At 43.7% G+C, this 26,516-nt stretch overlaps 1 protein-coding gene across 1 annotated transcript in view; it reads left to right on the top strand.

Annotated features, from left to right (window-relative positions):
• Nucleotides 1-1,556: 1,556 nt before the first annotated feature.
• Nucleotides 1,557-26,516, top strand: part of LOC126484843 (cadherin EGF LAG seven-pass G-type receptor 3-like) — a 99,462-nt gene continuing 74,502 nt past the window's right edge. The window contains exons 1-3 of the mRNA XM_050108439.1: nucleotides 1,557-1,676; nucleotides 15,855-16,019; nucleotides 18,317-18,499. Of these exons, the coding sequence (XP_049964396.1) occupies nucleotides 1,605-1,676; nucleotides 15,855-16,019; nucleotides 18,317-18,499 (420 nt within the window). The 5' untranslated portion in view covers nucleotides 1,557-1,604. The remainder of the gene's footprint in view (nucleotides 1,677-15,854; nucleotides 16,020-18,316; nucleotides 18,500-26,516) is intronic.

Raw genomic sequence — 26,516 nt, 5'->3', positions numbered from 1 at the left:
TTCTGCCATAGCTGCCACATTGTTGCTCACATATCCACTGGTTCTGGCCGTCCTCACTATAGAAACTATTCTGGCTTCGCTGACTCCTCAGTGATATTCATTCATTCACTCACAGTTTTCGCTTCGACATCGTCACTTACAACTGGCTTTCTCTTAGTATCTAAATATTTTCGAAGTTTCCTTCCAGATATCTCATATGCTACCCTGTTCACCAGATAGTGTTTGACTTTTTGTTTAACAATGTCACGTAGTGTCTCAATGCCATTATTTGAGTCTAAGAATCTTCGTAGTTTGAACACACAATGCAAAATGATCTGGTATAACAATGTTGCCGCATGCACCTATATCTGTCAGATGTTTCTTTATCTCTATATGTAACAGGAAATATTTCGACTGACTCATACACTGACTCATCATTGCCCAACCCAAACCGCTAAGGATAGAAACCTGAATTTTGAAGAGATTATTCGAAATCCTACTCGTAAGGAGGTGAAATAAGGGATGAGATGCTTTTTGAATACATGTAGATATTAAATCAATTTTGAAGCTAGACGTACGAAAACTGGTATTTGGGTTCTTAGTCAGAAAAAACTACGTGTTTCAGCATTTTTTGAAATTCAGCTACTAAGGGAGTAAATAGTAGTTGAAAGATTTTTTTGACAATAAATCATTATTGAAGAAATTACTAAAGCATTTTTGAAGCTACCTCTATAAAATTTTGTGTTTATCTTCTCGGTTGGAAATAAAAAAAATACGAGTTTCAATATTTTTGGAAATTCAACCCCCTGAGTATGTGAAACAGGGGATGAAAAGTTTTACGAAAGTATTTCATTAAGAAAGTGCTTTATAAGCCAAATCTATGAAGATTTGTGTTTCTCTTCTCTGTTACAAACAAAAACTACGTGTTTCACTGCTTTTGGCAATTCAGTCCCTAAGGAGGTGAAGTAAGGGATGAAAACTTTTAGTAAAATATTGATTTATTTTTAAAAAGTCTTAAACGTAAATCTACAAAAATTGGTATTTCACTTCTCGGTTAGATATAAAGAAATATGTGTTAGGAGATAAAAGTTTTCATGTAAATATCTCCACAAGAACGCAAAAGGCATGATAAACAAAAACTTTGAACTCCAGCTACTAGAATAACTTTTTGGTCAGAAGCACATTCAGAAGAGACTATGTTTCTATGGCCTTAATTACCATGAGAAGTTAATAAGGTATTGCAGTTTGTGAACAACATAAAAATTAGATTAATGAAAAACAAAATACTCTGTGCAGGCAATTTACGTGAGAGAATCAGTGGGTGCTAAGCTAGTCCGTGGACTCTCAGTCAGATGTTGCAACAGAAGTGGCTGTCTGGTGTTCCTGCAGACCTATCGAGCGTGGAGCCGGGCGTGATCCCGGTGCCGAGCACCCTGGACGACGATGACGACGACGTCGACAACGAGGTGCCGGGCGTCAGGGGGCAGGCGGTGCGGCCGTCGCTGGCAGCCGGTGGTGGCGCGGGGGCGGCAGCGGCAGCGGCGGGGGCGGGGGCGACGCGCAGGGAGTGGCGGCCCGGCGCGCCAGACCCCGACCTGCACGACCACGACGTCATCGACAGCGTCATGTACATCTACTTCGGCCAGCAGCGCCAGCTGCAGCTGGAGCGCGAGCAGCGCACCAGGACCTCCTGGCGGGTGCGTCACGCTCATGCTATTCGTTCCAATTACGCAGTAGGAAAAAAAGATGCAACACTCTCAACAACAAGGTCATTTTATTGACAGCTGAAGTGGAAGTAATTCATCATCGTTGGAATATATGATAACAAATTCAGACCAAATGAACCATAGATGTCAGTAAAGAGTGCCCAAAGAGTTGCATCAAAACACAATGTCGTCCCCGTCCCCCCTCCCCTCCCTTCAGTGCTGGCACTGCATGAAACGTTCATAAAGATACCGAATGGCATCCTGCAACAGTGTGTCCAAAGCATAGTGCGCCTTTAGTTGAAATTCGGCAATGGTTTTTGTAGGTACCAGAAAACAGGCAAATTCCTGCCTCAACGTGTCCCATTCAGTTTGCGTGAGTTCTCGTGATTTTCTGGCTGGGGCAGTTATTACACACAACGAAGAGAACGTTGCGGCGGAGCAACCTTATGTGGACATGCATTGTCCTGCTGAAAAAGCACGGGATTTGAAATTATTTCAAATACATTTTCGTTTATTAAAAATAATACTGAAATTCAAAAGGAAAAAAGAATCTTTTGGCATAAAATGACATTATTAACCATTTAAGACCATTTACAGATAGCTGTCAAATATAAAAAGCCAATAGTTCGTGGATGTGGCTTCCGATAGTGTCCGATGGGTGTTCAATACGCTTCTGATCAGGAGAGTTTGTTGCCCTAGGTATCAACTTGAATTCACTACCATGCTACTCAAACCAATATAGCAAGATTCTGACTTTGTGACACAGTTATCCTGCTGGAAAACACGATCGCCATCAGCAAGACACACCCTATGTGATTAAAGGTATCCGTACACCCCCAAAATCATACGTTTTTCATATTAGGTGCATTGTGCTGCCACCTACTGCCAGGTACCCGTTTCAACGACCTCAGAAGTAATTATACATCGTGAGAGAGCAGAATGTGGCGCTCCGCGGCACTCACGCACATCGAACATGGTCAGGTGATTGGGTGTCGCTTGTGTCATACGTCTGTACGCGAAGTTTACACACTCCTAAACATCCCTAGGTCCTCTGTTTCCGGTGTGATAGTGAAGTGGAAACGTGAAGGGGCACGTTCGGCACAAAAGCGTACAGGCCGACCTCGTCTGTTGACTGACAGAGACCGCCGACAGTTGAAGAGGGTCGTAATGTGTAATAGGCAGACATCTATCCAGACCATCCATCACACAGCAATCCCAAACTGCATTAGGATCCACTGCAAGTACTATGACAGTTAGGCAGGTGAGAAAACTTGGATTTCATGGTGGTGCGTCTGCTCATAAGCTACACACCAAGCCGGTAAACGCCAAACGACGATTGAACCGTGAAAAAACGTTGTGTGGAGTGATGAATCACGGTACCCAATGTGGCGATCCAATGGCAGGCTGTGGGTGTGGCGAATGCCAGGTGAACCTAATCTATCAGCCTGTGTAGTGCCAACAGTAAAACTGGGAGGCGGTGGTGTTATGGTGTCGTCGTATTTTCTTTTAGGGTGCTTGCACCTCTTGTTGTTTTGCGTGGGACTATCACAGCACAGGCCTACATTGATGTTTTAAGCATCTTCTTGCTTCCCACTGTTGAAGAGCAATTCGGGGATGGCGATTGCATCTTTCAAAAAGTGGTCAAATGGCTCTAAGCACTATGGGACTTACAATCTGAGGTCAGTAGTCCCCTAGACTTAGAGCTACTTAAACTTAACTAACCCAAGGACATCACACACATCCATGCCCGAGTCAGGATTCAAACCTGCGACCGTAGCAGCAGCGCGGTTCCAGACTGAAGCCCCTAGAACCGCTCGGTCACAGCGGCCGGCTTGCATCTTTCAACACGACCGAATACCTCCTCACAATGCGCGGCCGATGTAATGGACTGGCCTGCACAGAGTCCTGACCTGAATTCTATAGAACACCTTTGGGATGTCTTCGTGCCAGGCTTCACCGACCGACATCGATACCGCTCCTCAGTGCAGCATTCCGTGGAGAATGGTCTGCCAATCCCCAAGAAACCTTCGAGCACCTGACTGAACATATGCCTGCGAGAGAGGAAGCTGTCATCAAGGCTACGTGTGGGCCAACACAATATTGAATTCCAGCATTACCGATGGAGGGCACCTTGAACTTGTAAATCAATTTCAGGCAGGTGTCCGGATACTGTTGATCACATAGTGTATAAAACATGAAGGCATTTATTCTAACCTCAGTAATGTTCACCTAGTCTAAATCTGCCTTAGTGCCTTCGATTATTACCACAGGTCCACGGAAGTCTATGTGAGTTCCCCCATGGCGACCGCGATGTGGTGCATGTTTCGAGCATCCTTTCGCCTGGATAAGGGCATTTGGACGTGACCATCGTTCTGGTGTAACAAGAATCGTAATTCACCCGACCATTTGACTTGTCACCATTAATCCACTTTCCAGTCTCGATGATCCCGTTCCCACTACAGTCGCCATGGACGATATTGTTGGAGCAAAATGGTTACACGTAATTGTCACCTGTCCATGTTCAACAATGTGCTCCCAAAAACGTGTAAGTGCACTAGTATTGTCGCAGATTGCCGTCAGTATTGCTTTACAGAGCGGGCAAGCCTCCGACCTCAAATTTATGTGACGCGACGTGCACGTCCATCTCCTTATCGCTTATTTTTGTTTCACCGTCCTTCAACGACTTTCCATAGGCGCTCACGACAGTAGCACGTTAATAGCCGACCAACTGCAAGATACGCGTTTCCAGAAGACAGGCGATAACAATCCATCCTTTGTTAAAAGTGGGGATCCCAATTTTCGACCTGCATCGTCACTAGAATCATTCCCTATTCGTTTCTGCTCTCCTTGTATACTTTCATTAACGGGTCACATACCCGCAACGATACCACGCAGCATGCAGTCTCGCGATGGGCAGTGTGTGTAAGGATATTGCTCATCTGCTAGAGTTTAGAAACAGGAACGACAAGTTCACAGATTTCTCGATTTCCCCCTCTTCAAAGCATCGATTTGCCAAAACATGCTGATATTCTCTTTATGGTACATAACGATGTGTTCACCGCTGACAGTCACAAGTACAGCCGTGAAGTTCGGCTACAGCAGTGTTAGTGCCCTGCTTTACGCAGTTATGGCGTTCAAATATCTTGTCTTAACACTGCCAAGCGTTAGCATAAGGAACGAGCATGTGACAATTGTGTTAGAGAAGGGAAGTTGTCGGCTTCTATTTATTAGGAGAATTCTAGGACAGTCTGGTTCATCTGTAAATGAGAATGCATATAGGACGCTAGTATGATCTATTCTTAAGTACTGCTCGAGTGTTTGTGATCCGCACCAGATAGGATTAAAAGAAGACATCGAAACAATTCAGAACCTGGCTACCAAATTTGTTAACTGTAGGGTCGAACAACACGCAAGCGTTTCGGAGATGTTTCTGGAACTCAAATGGAATTGCATGGAGCGAAGTTCTTTTCGAGGGACAGTACTGGGATAATTTTGAGAAACGGCATTTGAAGCTGACGGCAGAACTATCCTACTGCACTGACATACATTTTGCGTAAGGACCACGAAGATAAGATACGAGAAAATCAAGGCTCATACGGAGGCATATTGACAGTCGTTTTTCCCTCGCGCTGACTGCGAGTGGAACAGTAAGAGAAACGACTAACAGTGATAGAGGGTACCCTCCGCCACTTACTGTACAGCCGGTATGTTCCCCTTTGGGACGGATAACAGAGGCGTGGAAGAAATGAGCCCATGGCAGGTCGCTGAAAGCAGTTGGCAACACATCTGCACACCTAATTCCCGTTAACTACGGGGACATGCTTGAACGGGAAGTTCACAGATTTCTTGATTTCCCCCATTTCAAAGCATCGATTTGCCAAAACGTGCTGAAATTCACTTTATGGTACATAATGATGAGCTCTGACGCCACTTCAATCACATCCCAGATGTGTTCACATCTGGTGAGTTGGGGAGCCAGCACATCAATTGCAAGTCGCCACTTTGTTCCTCGAACCACTCCATCTCACTATTCGCCTTGTGACAGGGCGCATTATATTGCTGAAAAATGTCACCGCCGTCGAGAAACATTACAGTTTCCGCGTGGGATTAGCCGAGCGGTCTAAGGCGCTGCAGTCATGGACTGTGCGGCTGGTCCCGGCGGAGGTTCGAGTCCTCCCTCGGGCATGGTTGTGTGTGTTTGTCCTTAGGATAATTTAGGTTAAGTAGTGTGTACGCTTAGGGACTGATGACCTTAGCAGTTAAGTCCCATAAGATTTCACACACATTTGAACATGATAGTCATGAAGGGATGTACTTAGTCTGCAGCCAGTGTGCGGTACTCCTTGGCCATCATGGTGCCTTGCAGAGCTCCAATGGACGCCTTGATATCTACCTGAATGTTCCACAGAGAATAATGGAGCTACCGCCAGCTTATCTCCATCCCGCTGTGCAGGTGTCAATGAGTTGTTCCCGTGGAAGACGACGGATTCGCGCCCTCCCAACGGCATGATGAAGAAGGTATTTGGAGTATTCAGACCATGCAACGGTATGCCACTGCGCCAGCTTCCAGCCCGATGGTCGAGATCCCATTTCAGTCACATTTGCTGCTGTCATAGTGCTAACATTGGCACATACGTGGGTAGTCGGTTGCAGAGGGCCATAGTTAAGAGTGTTCGGTGCACTCTGTGTTGAGACACACTTGTACTCTACCCAGCATTAAAGTCTGCTGTTAGTTTCGCCACAGTTCGCCGACTGTCCTGTTTTACCAGTGTGCCCAGCCTACGACGTGTGACATCTGTAATAACGAGTAGGCGTCCAAGGACGTCTGAACGTGGTTTTACGTTGGTTTCGCTACGAGATGGAGGCACAACAACAGTCCTCGAACACCCGAAAAGTCGCGCAGTCTCAGATGCATCGCGCGCCTTTCACATTGTGCACACCGACAGCACGCTCACTGGAACTACATGCACCGTGCGTGTGTCTGACTAGCAGTAATTCCTAGCCAGGTGACGCTGCTATTGCTTGGACGGGCTTACATTGATATATTCGAGGTATAGGAAACAAATAACAGTTTACTGAACTCAGTTTCAGTCTGGAACCGCGCGACCGCTATGGTCGCAGGTTCGAATCCTGTCTCGGGCATGGTTGTGTGTGATGTCCTTAGGTTAGTTAGGTTTAAGTAGTTCTAAGTTCTAGGGGACTGATGGCCTCGAATGTTAAGTCCCATAGTGCTGTGAGCCACTGAAATCAGTTTCGACAAAAATAGTCTCCACAATGAAACCAAGGAAAGGATGTTTCTTCAATACGTGAAACAAAATGGATGCTAGCCTTTCACTTAATGAAACAAAGTAAACGATGGTTCGTAAATGACTGAGGCAATTACACTTCCTGAATCACGAAGTAAATAAAAAAAATTTCTATGATACTTGAAAGAGTTGCACACACGTCTGTGACCATGTCTTAAAGTCCTAAGAGTTTTACGTTAAAATCAGTCAATTAAAGTTCTGCAGTCACACTTCCTACAACGAACAGCGTCTTGAAGTCCTAATAACTTGAAGACAATGTGAAAAATAAGTTCCTCACAATTAGGTTCGAAACCAAATTTGAAATTCAACTTCAGTCAAGAAAAATAAATACTTAACAACTCTTATGGTGTGATTCGGTGAAGAGGTGCTGAGAGCCAACAGTAATTAAATATTTAATTCCAACGAGAATAGAAATTTCCAGTCTGACATGTTGTCGGCTAGAAGAACTGCAGTGCAGTTACACAAAGTCTCCACTAGCACACCGTCGATCATTTGCAGTCCCACCTGAGGAGGTCACGGACTGCCAACAGATCGATGGCACACTTCTTGGAGCAGCACAGTGGAAATATTCAGGTTTGAGGCTGCGACGAAACTGCTCTCCGGAGCTCGTGCGCTGGCATAAATAGCCGCCTCGTGTACAGATACGTGTGGGTTATATTCGGCATATGGCATAGCGAATGCTTGAAGACGTTCAACCTCTACCTCCGGCGTATACAGCGCGCTGTGACCGGGCCGGAGTGTTGTTGACGCCCCCTGCTGGTCACGCCGAAAAGTTCCGGGGTTGTGAAATTGTGTGACGTATGCACTGTAGGAGCCGAGCTTGCTGCAACCCGCATGACGAATATAAACTCTGCGTAATGCCGTCGGCGCCTGAAGTCTAAGACGCCACGGCACATAGTTTGCTGCCTGGACTTAAGTTCAGTTATTTTTTAAGGAGAAATACAGAGTGAACCAGAAGAAAACATCGGAGATAGTTAAGGGATATTATGAGTACTTTGGCTCAAGTTTCCCTTGGCCTCTGGTGGCTCGATCTACGGAACGGATGTAATTAAGTTTTTTTTTTTTTTTTTTTTTTTGCATCAACTTATCTTTGTTTTTGTGAAAATACCTTCGCAACAGAGGAAAAAACCTATAGCATATAGTAACCAAAACGTACAACACAAAACACGCAGTAAATAAACCATCTGATGAAACACGTACACTTTTATCACTATTTTCTCTATCAGATCAGTTTGTGTACAGTGCAACAGATGCTGTTTCCTTACACATATTGATGATAACGTCGACCATGATGATCTAGTTTTTTCCTAAGTGCCTATGTACAAGTGCAAAAGTACTGCGAGAAGGTTGCCGTCGCTGCAGGAGAAGTCCAACATAACGTCGTTGTGTCGCTCTTGCATTCGATTCAGTGAACCCATTCACGAAGTGCATACCGGCCAACGCTTCATTAGTAAACCTATCCACACTGCTGTGTATCACAGGTAACGAACAACTAATCTTGCGAGAAAACAAACCCGGAAGAGAAGCGAACAGGACTGAACGCAAGTGTGAGAGCGATGAGTAAAGTGGACTTACTCTTGTCAACAGCAAGCACCCTGACTGACGGGAACAAGTTTGTTCTCAAACACGTGACAGCGCATACTATCGCAATTTGCACAGTTACCCAGGTATTTTCAGTACAATCCAGATACAAAGAGTTCCAGCTACTTTGTAATGGTCCACCACAAGTCACGAGTCCCTTATCCCATAATACCCATAAAATATCCCTGTATATTTACTGCAATATTTTTTGTAATTTCGGGTCCGCATTCTTTAAAGGATCAACACATTCACAGTCATTTTTATTCCACATAACTCGAGGCCTCCACTTTGAAAGGGCACTGTCGATATCCTTCCACATCCTTGACAGAATCCGAGCTTGTGCTCCGCCTCCAACGACCTCGATGTCTACGGGACGTTAAACCTAATCTTTCTTCCTTCCTTCCTTCGAAACAACCAGTTCACCCTGGAAACTTAGCAGTTCATTTTATGATACACAATTTTCTATCGGTCATTACATCTACAGGATGGTTATATTTAAACTTTCACTACTTGATAGGGTCTCTTCGAGAAACAAGTGATCGTAGAACAATGAAACTTTTTTGGAAACGTTTGTAGTGACCTGGGGAATAGAAACATCGATTGAACCATTGAAGCAAACAAATTTTAATTTTCATATGACATTGGAACATTGTTAATTACACGCCGCTGCTCAATACGACTACTATCTGCATCCACGATGGCCTGGAACCGCACCAGAGATACTATTTCACAACTGTTCGCACCACTTTTCCAACGGTAGTCCTTGGAATGTTCAGCTGTGCACTGCTTGAAGGTCACAAATTGCATCTATCATTCTCAGCCACGGCAACAGTAACTTCTACAACAACCTGTGCCGCAATTGGCCTTCAGCCTTTCTCATGAGCAGTTCCCAAATCGCCATTTAATACGAATTTCCGAATCATGTTCTTCAGCCCCGGTGTGGAAAGAGGACCTCTCCGTATTCCTTCAAGGTGTCAGCACTCGCGAAGGACATCACTTCCATTGCTGTTGTTTTGATAAAAAGTGGGTTTACGAGTAAAGCCCTGCTCATCTTGCCTAGACCCATTTTTACTCTCTCTAAATGTAATGCACACTGTAATGATCCACCACCAGTACCGGCGTCTAACGGCAATTTATGACACTAACGCTACTAAGAACTAATGTCCTGCAGCACACAGTCTGAACACCATTCCTATGTAGTTGAGTACCCAGTGACAGACTAGATAGTGAATCAGTTAAATTTTTCAAACGTTTCTCTTGTATATAATAACTGTGGTAAATTCCATAAATATGTTTATTTCTTCATAGAAGCTAACCAACAGTTACAACAAAATAAAATATAAAGCATAGTTGATAATTTAAATGTCTGTTATAGTAACGGTAAAATAAATTTATATTTGACAACAGCATGTAATCTACAGCAAAGTAACACCCCTTACAATATCCAAACCTTCTGTGAGAACGTACTATGTTGATATACCTGTAACACACTTTGCTGTAAACATACTCGTATTTTCATTTCAAAAGACATTGCAAGTGATGGTTTGCGTGTGTGTTGTATTCTGCGTAATGGAGGAGGTACAGAACCCGTAAGTAGACAAACAAGGATACTACTTTTAACATTAGCATAGAGAAAACATCAAAATTCATTTCCTCCGATGTTACGTTTACAGTATAGCCTCAGAAATATGACTATAGAGCAATAGCGGCAGAGATATACACATGCAAACTTCGCACAAAATACTGCTGTAATAAAATGCACTTGACAATGAAAATAAATTCTCGAAACGCGACCATGCTAAGCAGGAAGAAATACGTAGCTGGCGCAGTGTTTTATTATTGAAATCATGACTCTTACAGCTGCGGGCGTTCCACAAACATCGAATGTAGTGAATGAATTTAAATTTATGCATGTCCCCAGGTAGTGGCAGAATCTGCTTAAAAAAGTTGTTTATCACAGTTTCAGCATGATTTCGAGATATAATGGAATATCTCTATGTTGTTAGTAATTCTGAACTGGCGTATGTTTAACACGTGCTATAACATGCTAACATGCCCCACACTAGCGAATAACTCGTTCTTTATTTCATCACAACATAACAGCCATATATTTTTTCGACGTAACACTAAATTCGTAAACGACTTTCAGCTGTTTAAACTTGAGGTTTCGGAGCATTGACATACATCAGTTCTGTTCTAACATAAATAGTATTCACTCGTCCTAAAGTTTCAAACCCTGAAACTATGTGTCCTTGGTGTCCCAAATGAAATATTTTTGGTTAGCTTCGAAACAACGCCATGCAGCCGTGTCTGTTCTTTGCAGTTTACAGCATAAAGAGAGAACTCCACGTTTTTCCTGCGTAGCGCAAGCTATGCTCTTACCAAATGATTTTATGCACTCCACTTTCATTCGTGTTTGACTGCATGTAGCTGTAGTTTAAAAGGTTCTTGTCTATTATTTCCGTGATGTAGTAGGCGCTGGAACAATTTTTTGCTTTCGAGAGGTTGCATACTGCGTTTGCCAAAGATTGGTACCCGCTGTGTTTCCTTAACAGTAGCTAGAGAAACTATTGTGGGGTACACTTTTGCCCTTACTTGGTTTAATTTCTTTCTCCGCAGCATTATGCTGAATATAGTAGTCTGGTAACCATTATACACAGCTACTCTTTGTGTTATACAGCAATCGTTTAAAGTCTTTCGTACAGGCTGGTTATATGAACTTAAACTTGCTACCTCAGTTAGTGTAGACTTTTTGTGAAAGCATAGTGTCATTATACCTATGTAACTTTTTTCAATTCAAAGACAAACATTGTGAGTGGTGATTTGCGTGTGTGTGTGGTATTCTGCCCTAAAGGAAGGAGCACAACAAAACCTGTACAGAGACCGACAAAAATATTATTCCTTATGTTAGCAAAAAAAGAAAGGTTCCAAGATTTATTTTGTGCAGTTTTCTGACTGAAATGTAACTCAAAAAACGACTACAGTGCAAGAATGGCAGAAAAACACACATGCAGATATCACACAAAATATTTATGTAATGGAGTACACTTGTCAATGAGAATAAATTCCCAAAACACGTCGCACTAAGCATAAGAAAATAGTTAACTGGCGTAGTGTTTCGATAGATAAAAACATGGATAAATGCAAACAATGCTTCACTGAAAGCACGTGGTGCATAGTATATATAACAATCCGACACTGCGATTTTAGTTTATTTCTTGAGCTAGGTAAAATAAAATTTGGATAACATACGCTACTGGCCACTAAAATTGCTACACCACGAAGATGACGTGCTACAGGCGCGAAATTTAACCGACAGGAGGAAGATGCTGTGATAGGCAAATGATTAGCTTTTCAGAGCATTCACACATGGTTGGCGCCGGTGGCGACACCTACAACGTGCTGACATGAGGAAAGTTTCCAACCGGTTTCTCATACACAAACAGCAGTTGAGCGGCGTTGCCTGGTGAAACGTTATTGTGATGCCTCGTGTAAGGAGGAGAAATGTGTACCATCACGTTTCCCACTTTGATATCTACGTCTACATCTATATCTACATTTACATCTACATTTATACTCCGCAAGCCATCCTACGGTGTGTGGCGGAGGGCACTTTACGTGCCACTGTCATTACCTCCCTTTTCTGTTCCAGTCGCGTATGGTTCGCGGGAAGAGCGACTGTCTGAAAGCCTCCGTGCGCGCTCGAATCCCTCTAATTTTACATTCGTGATCTCCTCGGGAGGTATAAGTAGGGGGAAGCAATATATTCGATACCTCATCCAGAAACGCACCCTCTCGAAACCTGGCGAACAAGCTACACCGCGATGCAGAGCGCCTCTCTTGCAGAGTCTGCCACTTGAGTTTGCTAAACATCTCCGTAACGCTATCACGGTTACCAAATAACCCTGTGACGAAACGCGCCGATCTTCTTTGGATCTTCTCTATCTCCTCCGTCAACCCGATCTGGTACGGATCCCTCACTGATGAGCAATACCCAAGTATAGGTCGAACGAGTGTTTTGTAAGCCTCCTCCTTTGTTGATGGACTACATTTTCTAAGGACTCACCCAATGAATCTCAACCTGGTACCCGCCTTACCAACAATTAATTTTATATGATCATTCCACTTCAAATCGTTCCGCACGCATACTCCCAGATATTTTACAGAAGTAACTGCTACCAGTGCTTGTTCCGCTATCATATAATCATACAATAAAGGATCCTTCTTTCTATGTATTCGCAATACATTACATTTGTCTATGTTAAGGGACAGTTGCCACTCCCTGCACCAAGTGCCTATCCGCTGCAGATCTTCCTGCATTTCACTACAATTTTCTAATGCTGCAACTTCTCTGTGTACTACAGCATCATCCGCGAAAAGCCGCATGGAACTTCCGACACTATCTACTAGGTCATTTATATATATTGTAAAAAGCAATGGTCCCATAAAACTCCCCTGTGGCACGCCAGAGGTTACTTTAACGTCTGTAGACGTCTCTCCATTGGTAACAACGTGCTGTGTTCTGTTTGCTAAAAACTCTTCAATCCAGCTACACAACTGGTCTGATATTCCGTAGGCTCTTACTTTGTTTATCAGGCGAGAGTGCGGAACTGTATCGGACGCCTTCCGGAAGTCAAGGAAAATAGCATCTACCTGGGAGCCCGTATCTAATATTTTCTGGGTCTCTGGGTCTCACACGATCGCTGTCTCCGGAATCCATGTTGATTCATACAGAGTAGATTCTGGGTTTCCAAAAACGATATGATACTCGAGCAAAAAACATGTTCTAAAATTCTACAACAGATCGACGTCAGAGATATAGGTCTATAATTTTGCGCATCTGCTCGACGACCCTTCTTGAAGACTGGGACTATCTGCGCTCTTCTCCAATCATTTGGAACCTTCCGTTCCTCTAGAGACTTGCGGTACACGGCTGTTAGAAGGGAGGCAAGTTCTTTCGCGTACTCTATGTAGAATCGAATTGGTATCCCGTCAGGTCCAGTAGACTTTCCTCTGTTGAGTGATTCCAGTTGCTTTTCTGTTACTTGGACACTTAGTTCGATGTCAGCCATTTTTTCGTTTGTGCGAGGATTTAGAGAAGGAACTGCAGTGCGGTCTTCCTCTGTGAAACAGCTTTGGAAAAAGGTGTTTAGTATTTCAGCTTTACGCGTGTCATCCTCTGTTACAATGCGATCATCATCCCGGAGTGTGTGGATATGCTGTTTCGAGCCACTTACTGATTTAACGTAAGACCAGAACTTCCTAGGATTTTCTGTCAAGTCGGTACATAGAATTTTACTTTCGAATTCACTCCTTACGCTAACTTTGACGTCGTTTAGCTTCTGTTTGTCTGTGAGGTTTTGGCTGCGTTTAAACTTGGAGTGAAGCTCTCTTTGCTTATAGGTCGGATTGTAGCCTATCGCGATTGCGGTTTATCGTATCGAGACATTGCTGCTCGCGTTGGCCGAGATCCAATGACTGTTAGCAGAATATGGAATCGGTGGGTTCAGGAGGGTAATACGGAACGCCGTGCTGGATCCCAACGGCCTCGTATCACTAGCAGTCGAGATGACAGGCATCTTATCCGCATGGCTGTAACGGATCGTGAAGCCACGTCTCGATCCCTGAGCCAACAGATGGGGACGTTTGCAAGACAACAACTATCTGCACGAACAGTTCGACGACGTTTGCAGCAGCATGGACTATCAGCTCGGAGACCACGGCCGCGGTTACCCTTGATGCTGCATCACAGACAGGAGCGCCTGCGATGGTGTACTCAACGACGAACCTGGGTGTACGAATGGCAAAATGTCATTTTTTCGGATGAATCCAGGTTTTGTTTACAGCATCATGATGGTCGCATCCGTGTTTGGCGACTTCGCGGTGAACACACATTTGAAGCGTGTATTCGTCATCGCCATACTGGCGTATCACCCGGCCTGATGATATGGGGTGCCATTGGTTACACAACTCGGTCACCTCTTGTTTGCATTGACGGCACTTTGAACAGTGGACGTTACATTTCTGATGTGTTACGACCCGTGGCTCTACCATTGAATTGACCCCTGCGAAACCCTAGATTTCAGCAGGATAATGCACGACCGCATGTTGCAGGTCCTGTACGGGCGTTTCTGGATACAGAAAATGTTCGACTGCTGCCCTGCCGAGCACATTCTCCAGATCTCTCACCAACTGATAACGTCTGGTCAATGGTGGTCGAGAAACTGGCTCGTCACAATACGCCAGTCACTACCCTTGATGAACTATGGTATCGTGTTTAAGCTGCATGGACAGCTGTACCTGTACACGCCATCCAAGCTATGTTTGACTCAATGCCCAGGCGTATCAAGGCCGCTATTATGGCGAGAGGCGGTTGTTCTCGGTACTGATTCCTCAGGATCTATGCACCCAAATTGCTTGAAAATGTAATCACATGTCAGTTCTGGTATAACATATTTGCCCATTGAATACCCGTTAATCATCTGCATTTCTTCTTGGTGTAGCAAATTTAATGGCCAGTAGTGCATTTGCTACATACGATCTGAAATCAGACGCTTTATTGTAAACGCGTTTCCACATCAATGAGTGGCATCATCTAGATATCACACAAACACACACACACACACACACACACACACACACAGACACACACAATATGGAATTTCTGTTTTGCCGAAATGAGGTTCTTCATCAAGTCGTTCAGTATTTGTGTAATGGCTCTTGGATGTGACAGAGTTTTTGGTTCAAATGGTTCCAATGGCTCTGAGCACTATGGGACTTAACATCTGAGGTCATCAGTCCCCTAGAACTTAGAACTACTTAAACCTAACTAACCTAAGGACATCACACACATCCATGCCCGAGGCAGGATTCGAACCTGCGACCGTAGCGGTCGCGCGGTTCCAGACTGAAGCACCTAGAACCGCTCGGCCACACCGGCCAGCAGAGTTTTTGGCTGGAGTGCATAACATGTGCCAGTAATATTACATGTGGTGATTATGCCATCACTTAGAATGTAGACATTAGGTGTTCTGTCTCTATACCAGCACCAAAGCCGATTCTACTGGCAACTACCATCAGTCGGAAGAAGTCTACAGACTCAGTTGCTACCGACTCTGAACTGAACTCATCTAACCAGTCATTTTTATACTGAGCTCATGCTCCATGTGTAATGAACTCGCTGTTGCTGGTGCTTTGATCCCAGCGACCCCTCTTTTGACTTTGGCGCTTCTTCGCCGTGGTCCCGCCTGCCGCTGCGACTGTTGAGGGTGTGGCATTGCAGGTGCTGGTGGCGGGCACAGTGGCCGCCATGGTGGCGCAGGTGCTGACGCTGCTGGCGGCGGCACGGAGGCTGCGCGAGCGGCCCAGGGACTGCTCGGCCGCCATACTTCTCAACACCGAGGCCGCCCTCGCCACTGCCAGCCTCGTCTTCCTGTCCGGTGTACAGGTGAGTCCCCCCTCCTCCCACAGCACTGATGCTCACTGTCTAATATTAAGCACCTATGCAGCTGGGAAAACTAACCATAAATATGTCAACGTGTATCTGATCATCAGAACTTAGACACACAGCTCGCTCGATGTCTTACAGGCAGAAATGGGTCAGTCACTGCAGATGTTTAGCCACACAGACCATACGACTCAGTAAAATCCGAGTGGCCTTCTCAACGCCATAATGAAGCCCTGAGGCGTGCTCCACGACATTCAACTCCAGACTTATCCTCTGACTACCCAATCTCATATTTGGTAGCCTAGTCAATCCCGACCTGCCACAGAATCTTATTAACATAGAGGACAGGGAAGGGAGCTGCACTTGTAGCTATTTGCCAATGCTATCTTCCCCCTCCTTCTTTCCCCTACCCACTGTCCTCCCTCTGATGGACATACGTCCACGTAATTCTGTATCGCTTCGGGGAGGTTCGTAGAGGTCTAATGTCTGTGAGTGAGATGCATGTTACGTTGCAGTCAGGACGGCGGAGGGGGTGCTATTTCTGCTGGTCTTTCCTGTGATTTTTGGCATTCAAGTTGTTGAAGCACTTGGACTTAACTCCACATACTTGTGTCTGAGCCCAGTTCTGTTCTCCATCTGGCCAAATGGGCTAAGGTCTATGTTTAGAAAGACGCAATGCGTTAGCTCAGTCTTTCATGGATACTGTAGGTATCTTTGCATTACAATCTCCAACTACAGATCCATGAATGCTGGTAAATGAATGCTGGTCAGAATTGCTGCAGTATCTGTTGATTTTCTGAAAACCGATCGGTTTGATACTATCTTTGAGTAACAGTGATATAACTAAATGGCTGTAGTTTCAGACCAGTGTGTTCAAGTCAGCATGAAGAAACCTGTAGTTTGTTATGCCACTGTGAATTGAATGGAAAGTGTTTCAATGTCCCTGAAGTCCAATAAGAGCGGCATTTTGTGCCACTTTTATCCTCTCAAAGTCCTCAATTCGCTGTTACTAACTGCCAGAGAATGCTGCTGGCCAGTTACAAGAAAGACATTGGTCAAAACTCATCCAATTCTGTCAGTAATACCAGCCATACAACTAAAACTCCCTTTGGCTGCAGTTAAATTCCTCGATCTTCTACAAAGCTTTGCTACACTGAATATTCAAGTTGTTAGCATAATGATACAAAACAGAACATTTTTTGAGTGTGTTACAATGCTTCCTGCCCCCTGATCTCATCAAGCCATAATATGAACTGCTCTGCTTACGAAATATGCTGTAAATATGGCAATCAGTTCCTTATAAATTCTTTCGCCGTAATATTTATAGATTCTGCAGACTAAATTAGCCTCAAGCGTAAGTATATTAGTTACTATTTAAAGATAGTGTCCAAATATCTTAACTCCTTGTGATGATTGCTTGAAAACATTAATCTTACTTGTAGAATTACTTATTTCTGAAGCAAGTAGCTATCTTAAAGTTTCTATATTGGTATGTATTCCTATATCAAAGGAGACTCTCATAACAGTGATTTTAAGCCCATACTATATTTGGATGATTGATAGTAGATGATTCACATTAGGTACTGATGACTTTCTTAAAAGTCGAAACTGGTGTTGATATTATTTGAGTAAACTGACGCTGAGAAATACGATAAAAATTTTTAGTATATACTTTGTTTGTCGAAATAGTAGTAGTGGCACAACAAATAACGATGAAGGGCACCTAATGATACATTATATCATAATAAGTCTGGTATTTTAAGTGACAATTTAAACATTAAATTCGCTTGTTTGCAATTTGGCTTATTTGGTAGATTCTCTTGTAGAGTGCATACCATGAGCTGAGTTGACTATTGGAGTATGCTGTTACATAGACATTGAGTTGGGACGATCGTGTGAGGTGCAGCACTGTGTGTACCTTATGGACATACTAACTCTTTACCAACAATGAACTGATGTGCAGGTTGGCAGAGAGTGCCGATATTATTTGTTTTGCAGGTGGCACTTTAATAGCAGCTGTGCAAGGCAATGTCACTGATGCTGCACCATGACTAGCGACTGAGTATTGGCTCTTCACCATCAGTATGTTGAAGTCCTGTGTGGCGGAGAATACTCACTTGCTTCTCTATGCAAATGACGCTATCTGGACAGCTGTGTCAGGCAATTTTACTTGATACATTCACCCGCAGTATCGCTGGTGCTGCACTACGTGCACCTGGCTGCCACGTGCTGACTCTTCACCATCAGCATGCTGACATTCCATGTGATGAAGTGTGCTGACGTGTTTTGCTGCACAGGCGACGCGGTCCCGGCAGCTGTGTGAGGCCGTGTCGCTGGTGCTGCATTACGTGCACCTGGCGGCCGCGTGCTGGCTCTTCACCATCAGTGTGCATGTGCTCCATCGCCTGCGAAGCCGCTGCCGGCAGCTACTGTCGCTCGCCTGCCCACTCGCTTGGCTGCTGCCCGCCCTCGTTGTATTGGTGAGTAATTTTGCACTGGCGCACAACCAACCACTGCTGTGTTCAGTTCCGTTTGATAGTATATCAATCACTTCTCACAAGAGCTACTGTGAAGTTTGGAAGGTAGGAGGCGAGATACTGGCGGAATTAAAGCTGTGAGGACGGGGCGTGAGTCGTGCTTGGGTAGCTCAGTTGGTAGAGCACTTGCCCACTAAAGGCAAAGGCCCCGAGTTCGAGTCTCGGTCCGGCACACAGTTTTAATCTGCCAGGAAGTTTCATATCAGCGCACACTCCACTGTAGAGTGAAAATTTCATTCTAGTAACTACAATTCCTTGCCCTATATTGACACTACAGCTTCTTTCCAAGTTATGTAAGTAATGGTCCTTGTTTCTTCTGTAAATGGAAGTTCCAGGACTATAAATAATTTTTGTTTCATTTACTCAAATTATTTTCTATTTAATTATTGTTTATTTGCCATTATCGGCCAATTTCGGCTACTAGGGGAGTGTGGGTGAATTAAGCACATCTAAGGGGATTTTATTGTCGATCCTTAAATTTTTATCCATATGTCAACAACTGAATATTAAGCTAATATAACATTCGAGTGATTAATTTTTGTATGATGCCATACCTATCATAATTTCTGCATTGCATTATTGGACCGAATATATCAGGGAAAAGAAGAGTCAAATAATGGATTGTAAAATTTTTTATTTACTATTTTATGCAGTTCCTTCTATGATTTAATTCTCAGATAACTTGGTAAACGATGCAAATTAGATTTAATCCGAAAACAGAACACGCCGGTATCAACCATAGGAGTAAAGCATGAAGTCCAGTGTTGAACAAGATTAATCAAAACGTGGTAAATTTACTGTCTGCTTAAACATATATCACAAAAATAATTATCTGGATGGGCCATTCACTGGACTCTGAATGACTCCAATACAAGCAGGACATGTATCTGAGCCAAATTTTTCTTTCTTTTTCAAATTCATCACACACTGAACAAACTTCTTGTTTTGAATCAGTGTCAATACCATCTGCTTCATGTCCGTCACACAAGTTGGTCAAGGCTACCTCCCAACCTGATTCAGATGATGAAAATTCAAGATTTCTCCTACGAATCTGTCGTTTTGTCTTAGCATGACCTTCTTTCATCTCAGTAATTTTTGTTGTTTCTGACCTTCGCATCGTCTTTCATATCCCGTTTCTCTTCTTTAATTTTCAACATCTCTGTCTCCTGATAGCCGTCAAAATACTGCAGTATTACTTTTTTCTGAGTTTATACATCTGTTACTACATTTGCAACGGTAGATTTGTAATTGAAAATAACAGTTAATACTATTGGGGTACCCAGCCATTACATGCCATAAAATACCTCCGAATAATTGGTTTAATAAAAACGTTGCAAAAATAACTCTCAAACGTAGTGTTAAATAACAAATTACACAGTTGATCCTAACTCTTAAAATTCACAGTAGAAAAATTACAGCAAACTACGACGAAACATATATAATTTAACTGTATGAACTTGGCGGCAACTGATGGTTTCTTCATCCAACCATGTGAATTGTATCAAAAACCAGTACAGCGCAGCACACAACAGGTGCATAATAGCTTGGAAATCGATGTGTCAGATTCCCCGCAGTGTCTAATTGCCCCATCCTTTGCTAGGTACTGCAGACAAAAAAATCAGCAGATGAACGCACGGTGAAGCGTTTTAGTTCTTCGCGTTAACACAAGGTCTACACATGATTGAAGTATATTGACGGGTGGATCGATTTGTTCTACAGTTTTTCTGGGAGTTGTGAGTGTCATGAGGGACTATATTTTACAAAATGGTAAGTACCTTTGTTGACAGAGAATAGGAAAGATACACTTTCACACAGACTTGAGGATTAGGATGAGGAAGTCTGCTAAACGTATCTTGAGACTGAATCTGGCTTGTGTGGAAATGAAGAGATGAAGGTACATAGTGGCAGCAGCAGTAGTAGTTGAACGATGACTAGAAACACGATATTGCTCCATTTCGTGTAATGCATGGGATTTACAGAATTTTCTAGGAGGTTGGATAAAAATGTTGGGATGTGACATACCTTGCATTTATGTAATAGGGTGGAAGTCAGAGTTGTGTAATCCATGGAGAGTTCATCGTATATCAATTGTTTGGGTTTTGGTACAGTTGTTTATAATATATTTGAAATTAATCCCGGAGATGAAACTTTCAAGGTGAAGCTGAGGCACCATTGGGTAGTGTGATTGTCTGGATTGGCAGAGACAGCGGGGTCGTGGTTATATTGGGACGAGAAAGGCCGGCAGCTAAAGGGTTGGAAGGATCTTTGGTACCCTCTTTTAGGGGCAGGAAATTGCGATATTGAGAATGGATAACAGTCTGAAGAAATGGGAGTCGAAATGGAAGACGTAGGGTATCCAGTATCAAACGGAGCTTAGGAAGACTTGCGGTAAAGCAGAAGCCATAGATAATGTTCCTTCGGAATTTCTAAAATTACTGGAGTTGCTTTGGAGAATCTTTGAGCCTGGAGACATATCATGAGGCTTCTGGAAAAGTATAATCCACACAGGCATGAAGGTCAGTTAAATGCGAGAACTATCGAATAATCGGTTTAACAACTCATTCATCGAAGTTGCCGACTTGAAAAGTATACCGAAGAATGGAAAAGAAAAATTGGTAATCTGTCAGATGATAGCAAATTTGACTTCAGGAAAGGGAAAACCATCAGCGGCAGTTCAGACGCTGCTCATGGAAATAGGTGAAAGACTTAAGAAAAAACAAAACATGTCCACTGGATTTGTCGACATATAAAAAACGTTCAACAATGTCAAATGGTGCAACAGTAAAATAGGGGCAACCTATAGAGAAAGGCGGGTAATATGCAATATGTACAAGAGCCAAGAGGGAACATTAAGAGGTGAAGACCAAGAATGAAGTTCTCGGATTAAGAAATGTGTAAGACAGGGATAAAGTCTTTCACCTCTCCTGTTCAATCTATATATCGAAGAAGCAATGACGGAAATAAAAGAAAAGTTCAGGAGTGGGCTAAAATTCGCTAATGACATTGCTATCCTGAGTGAAAGTAAAGAATGGTTCAAATGGCTCTGAGCACTATGGAACTTACCATTTGAGGTCATTAGTCCCCTAGAACTTAGAACTACTTAAACCCAACTAACCTAAGGACATCACACACATCCATGCCCGAGGCAGGATTTGAACCTGCGACCGTAGCAGTCGCGCGGCTCCTGACTGAAGCGCCTAGAACCGCTCGGTCACAACGGCCGGCAAAGTAAAGAAGATTTACAGGATCTGTTGAATGGAATGATCACTCTAATGAGGACGGAGTTTGGACTAAGTATAAATCGAAGAAAGATGAGAATAATGAAAAGTAACGGAAATGAGAACAGCAGTAAACATAACATCTAAATGTGAAGTTAAGGAATTCTCGTACCTTGTAAGCAAAATATACACAAGACAGAGTAAGTGATAAGTACATAACAGGGTGAGTAGCACAGACAGAGGACATTCCTGGCCAGGAGAAGTCTACTAGTATCAATCATCAGCCTTAAACTGAGCAAGAAATTTCTTGACATGTATGCCTGGAGCACACTATACGCGGAAGTAAATATTGGACTGTGGGAAAGAAGAGAATTAAGTGGTTTGAAATACGATGCTACGAAAGGATTTTGAAAATTAAGTGAACTGATTACATAAAACATAAGGAGACTCTCCGCAGAATTGGCGAGGAGAAAACATTGAGGAGAAAGAGAGACCCAATGACATCAAGGAATAACTTGAGGGGGATGTAGAGGGTAAAATTTGTAGAGCAAGACCGAGATTGGAGTATTCAGCAAATAACTGAAAACGACGGGAGCAAGTACTATCACGAGATGAAGAGGGTGACACAGGAAAGGAATTAGTGGGTGGTCGTATCAACCATTCAGAAGACTAATGAGTCAGAGAAACAAATAACGTATAAGAGGTGAGAGGTGGGGACTCGGGATGGAGAGAACCAGGCAAGCAGTAGTCGGTAAAGTTTTTGGCTTGTGTTTATGTTTAACAACTTGTGTATAACCGTGGTGGAGAGTAGCAGAGAACCAATGTATAGACGCCTTCAGCACTGAAAAAGTATTTTTTTGGACTAACTGGCATCGCACAGCTACTAAGCTGCAACAGAGGCTGTGGATTGAGTGGAATCTCTGTCACGGTGAAAACAAAATTAGTCTCCAGGGACAGTGGGGGCAGTACGAGGGGACTGCTGGTAAAGAGTGCAGCGGCAGACGGGGGCGGCTCGTACAGAAGCCCTGGCCTGGGCCGCGTAATTGCCTGTCTGCTGGCCGCTGCCGGCTAGCGGCTGATGGCTGCTCCAGACGGGCTGAACCGGCCGCTCGTCGCAGTAACAGCTTTACGCGCGCGCTAATTGCACCGTGCCTTTGCGCGCTCGTTAGGCCGGGGCTTGCACTGGCTCTGGAAAAATGAGCCGCTGTTGTTGTGTGGAGGGCTCCAGCTGGCGTAATGCGAGCCCCGGGCAGGGCCGGGCCTCGCCAGTGACGAGTGCAGCACAAACAGCGCCGCTGCTAATGATGGCGCCAGCAAACACAGCGCGCCTCCGTACTGTCCTTGTTAGGCCGCGACGCGCTGTGCGCGACTGCGGAATCTGGCAGTGCGCTACCCACGCTAGCATCGCACCAGGTAGCTCTCATCTACGAGACAGTGCTGGTGTGCCAAAATAGAGCCTTAAGATTCTGATGGAACGACCGATACTCTACAGTTGCAAATCACTCCGGTGTACGAGAGGCGACACATTTTCTCCGAACGCATGTTGGTTTTATTCAGGATTCCAATTAACCATATTGTTCCCCGCTCGTTTGGCTACAAAACTCTACTTTTCAACATAATCTGAGAATTGTACTGAAATGCAGGAGGATCTGCAGCGAATTGGCGCATGGTGCAGGGAATGGCAATTGAATCTCAATGTAGACAAGTGTCATGTGCTGCGAATACATAGAAAGATAGATCCCTTATCATTTAGCTACAAAATAGCCGGAAGCAGTTAATTCCATAAATTATCTGGGAGTACGCATTAGGAGTGATTTAAAATGGAATGATCGTATAAAGTTGATCGTCGGTAAAGCAGATGCCAGACTGAGATTCATTGGAAGGAAATGCAATCCGAAAACAAAGGAAGTAGGTTACAGTACGCTTGTTCGCCCACTGCTTGCGTACTGCTCAGCAGTGTGGGATCCGTACCAGATAGGATTGATAGAAGAGATAGAGAAGATCCAACGGAGAGCAGCGCGCTTCGTTACAGGATCATTTAGTAATCGCGAAAGCGTTACGGATATGATAGATAAACTCTAGTGGAAGACTCTGCAAGAGAGACGCTCAGTAGCTCGGTACGGGCTTTTGTTAAAGTTTCGAGAACATACCTTCACCGAGGAGTCAAGCAGTATATTGCTCCCTCCTACGTATGTCTCGCGAAGAGACCATGAGGATAAAATCAGAGAGATCAGAGCCCACACAGAGGTATACCGACAATCCTTCTTTCCACGAACAATACGAGACTGGAATAGAAGGGAGAACCGATAAAGGTACTCAAGGTACCCTCCGCCACACACCGTCAGGTGGCTTGCGGAGTATGGATGTAGATGTAGATGTAGATAATCTCCGATCAGTGCGACGGCTTTACGTTACCTTACTGGGTGGTCCTACATGACGGCATGCTACCACTCCACTGGTCGACGTTGGAGCCAAACTCTTGCTGCATTAATGGCTCCACATCAGCCACGTTCAGCTTCCTGCGGAGGGCATCCTTCTGTGGACCAAACTGATGCTCTTTATGGCTGCGAAGAATCCAGCGGGCACAAACCTTTCGGTACGCCAACTGGTGAACGAGTGTATCAGCGTTAGCAACAGAGTCGTGCAGTTGAGCAGTGAGGTGTTTGATTGTGATTCTTCGATCGTCTTCTGCAGTGTTGCACGTTGAAACACTACAGGAGTCACAACTGTGTGCTGTCAGCCGGCACACGGGAGGCTGGAGAGGTTTGTGCGACCTTGTTGCGACGATGACAGACGCCTCGCCCAACGACTCACCGTACTTTTGTTCACTTCCAGGTTCAAAATGGTTCAAATGGCTCTGAGCACTACGCGACTTAACGTCTGAGGTCATCAGTTACCTAGAACTTAGAACTAATTAAACCTAACTAACCTAAGGACATCACACATATCCATGCCCGAGGCAGGATTCGAACCTGCGACCGGAGCCGTCGCTCGGCTCCAGACTGTAGCGCCTAGAAGCGCACGGCCACTCCGGTCGGCTCACTTCCAGGTCTCCGTAGGCACTCTGCGAGCGCCTATGAATGTCTGGGATAACTTGGTTCAGTGCCAAAAGTAAGTTCATGAGAGCTCTCTGCTTGTAAATATCTCCGGCTGCAGCGAGAATATTTCACGATTTTCCACAGCAAATCCCACATATTTTCAACCGACAGAAAAAAAAATGAGTTGCGTTACTTACTGAACGCCCCTCGCACAGGCGTGCCAGTGTGTCTCAGGAAGAATGGTCAGTATTCAGGGTTATGAATCGAACGCTCATTTGAGACAAAAAACTTCATACAAACATATGTCCTATACCGAATGGTTTTCAAAATAGAACACATTTAGCGGACTGATGGCTTTATGCACAGCTTGTTTGAGTCATATTTACAAAACAGAGTGCAAAATGTTGTGCCGAATAATTCAACCAGAAACGGAGTCTCAGTGGAGTCAATTTTGGGTCCACTCCAATTCCTATGGCAGAAAGGCATCCCAAGCAAAGAGACGGAAAGCAGCGAGATAGGCTGCACTAGAATAAAACGTTCGAGAGGGTGGCTGGGTAAGGGGGGACGTATGCGAAGTTGCAGTATATTGAAAAAAGAAAATTTTTATAAAATCCAAAGATTTCTAGACAATGTAATAAATTTGGCACTGTTATATAGATACTTACATACGTTTTAATGCTTATTGACGTTATATGTTTTAAATATAACAACTGAATTTTTTTCAACAGGGTGAGTACAAATGTTCCTTTTTTTAAAAATCCGCCAGAACGAAATTAAAGTATTTTTGCACAATGTTTGACACGCCATTATTACAAATATTTGTGGAACAGAATAATGATGCCTTATTTTGCTAGATTTTTACAGCTCTCCAAATTTCTGTGAAAAAAAACCGAATCTAAGGGCTTTCCTCTTAGATAAATGCCTTACTACAGCAGTAAATGAAAATTCCTTTCAAAGAATGTTCCACTACAGTAATGAGTAATTGCATGCTAAATTTGAATATTATATTATAAGTGGTTTATGAGGAACAAGTATCTACAGTTGCCAAAATGTTAAGTTACATGAAACCTGACTCAAAGGTTTCCTAGTGCTTTTATTAGGCCTAACCTTACCTGGGTGAACTAGGGCATTCTCCTCTTCATCCTCAGGCAGTTTTTTCTTTAGTGTCCTCCTAGGTTAGCCTGATTATCAAATTGAATAACAATAATGTCACCTGCATCAATTCTCCTGTTATCTATTTCCTTCAGTGTCGACCGTGTAAAAGCTCCTGGATCAAATCCTACCCTCGGTAGGGTCCGTAGTCTGACAAGATTAGCTTAAATGAAACTAAACAAGCATCATACGCTGCAACTACATCAGCAATTTTGGAAACAAATACTGTCTTTTGGCATGGTTTTCCTGTCAGAAAATTGCAACTTTTATTAGTTTTACCACGCACACACATTTTTGCATAAGTTCTGGATCTGCTAAACAACACCAAAATATTCACCACATTGTGACTACATAAAACTGTAAGGAAACACCGCAGGAGTAAATAATGTGAGGAAATACAGAACAACAAGTGGGCGTGGCCCGGTGTAAGCTTCTGATAATTATTAATTTTTCCACACTTAGAAGTGGAATTGGAATGTAATAATCAGGAACTGAAATTACATTATCATGTAGTAAATGGAGATCCAATAAAATATTTTTCGCGTTTGAGTA

Source organism: Schistocerca serialis, chromosome 6 (assembly GCF_023864345.2).
Source record: "Schistocerca serialis cubense isolate TAMUIC-IGC-003099 chromosome 6, iqSchSeri2.2, whole genome shotgun sequence".
Taxonomy (NCBI): Eukaryota; Metazoa; Arthropoda; class Insecta; order Orthoptera; family Acrididae; genus Schistocerca; species Schistocerca serialis.
The sequence above is the reverse complement of the archived record's forward strand: the minus strand, read 5'-3'. Positions and strand labels throughout refer to the sequence as shown.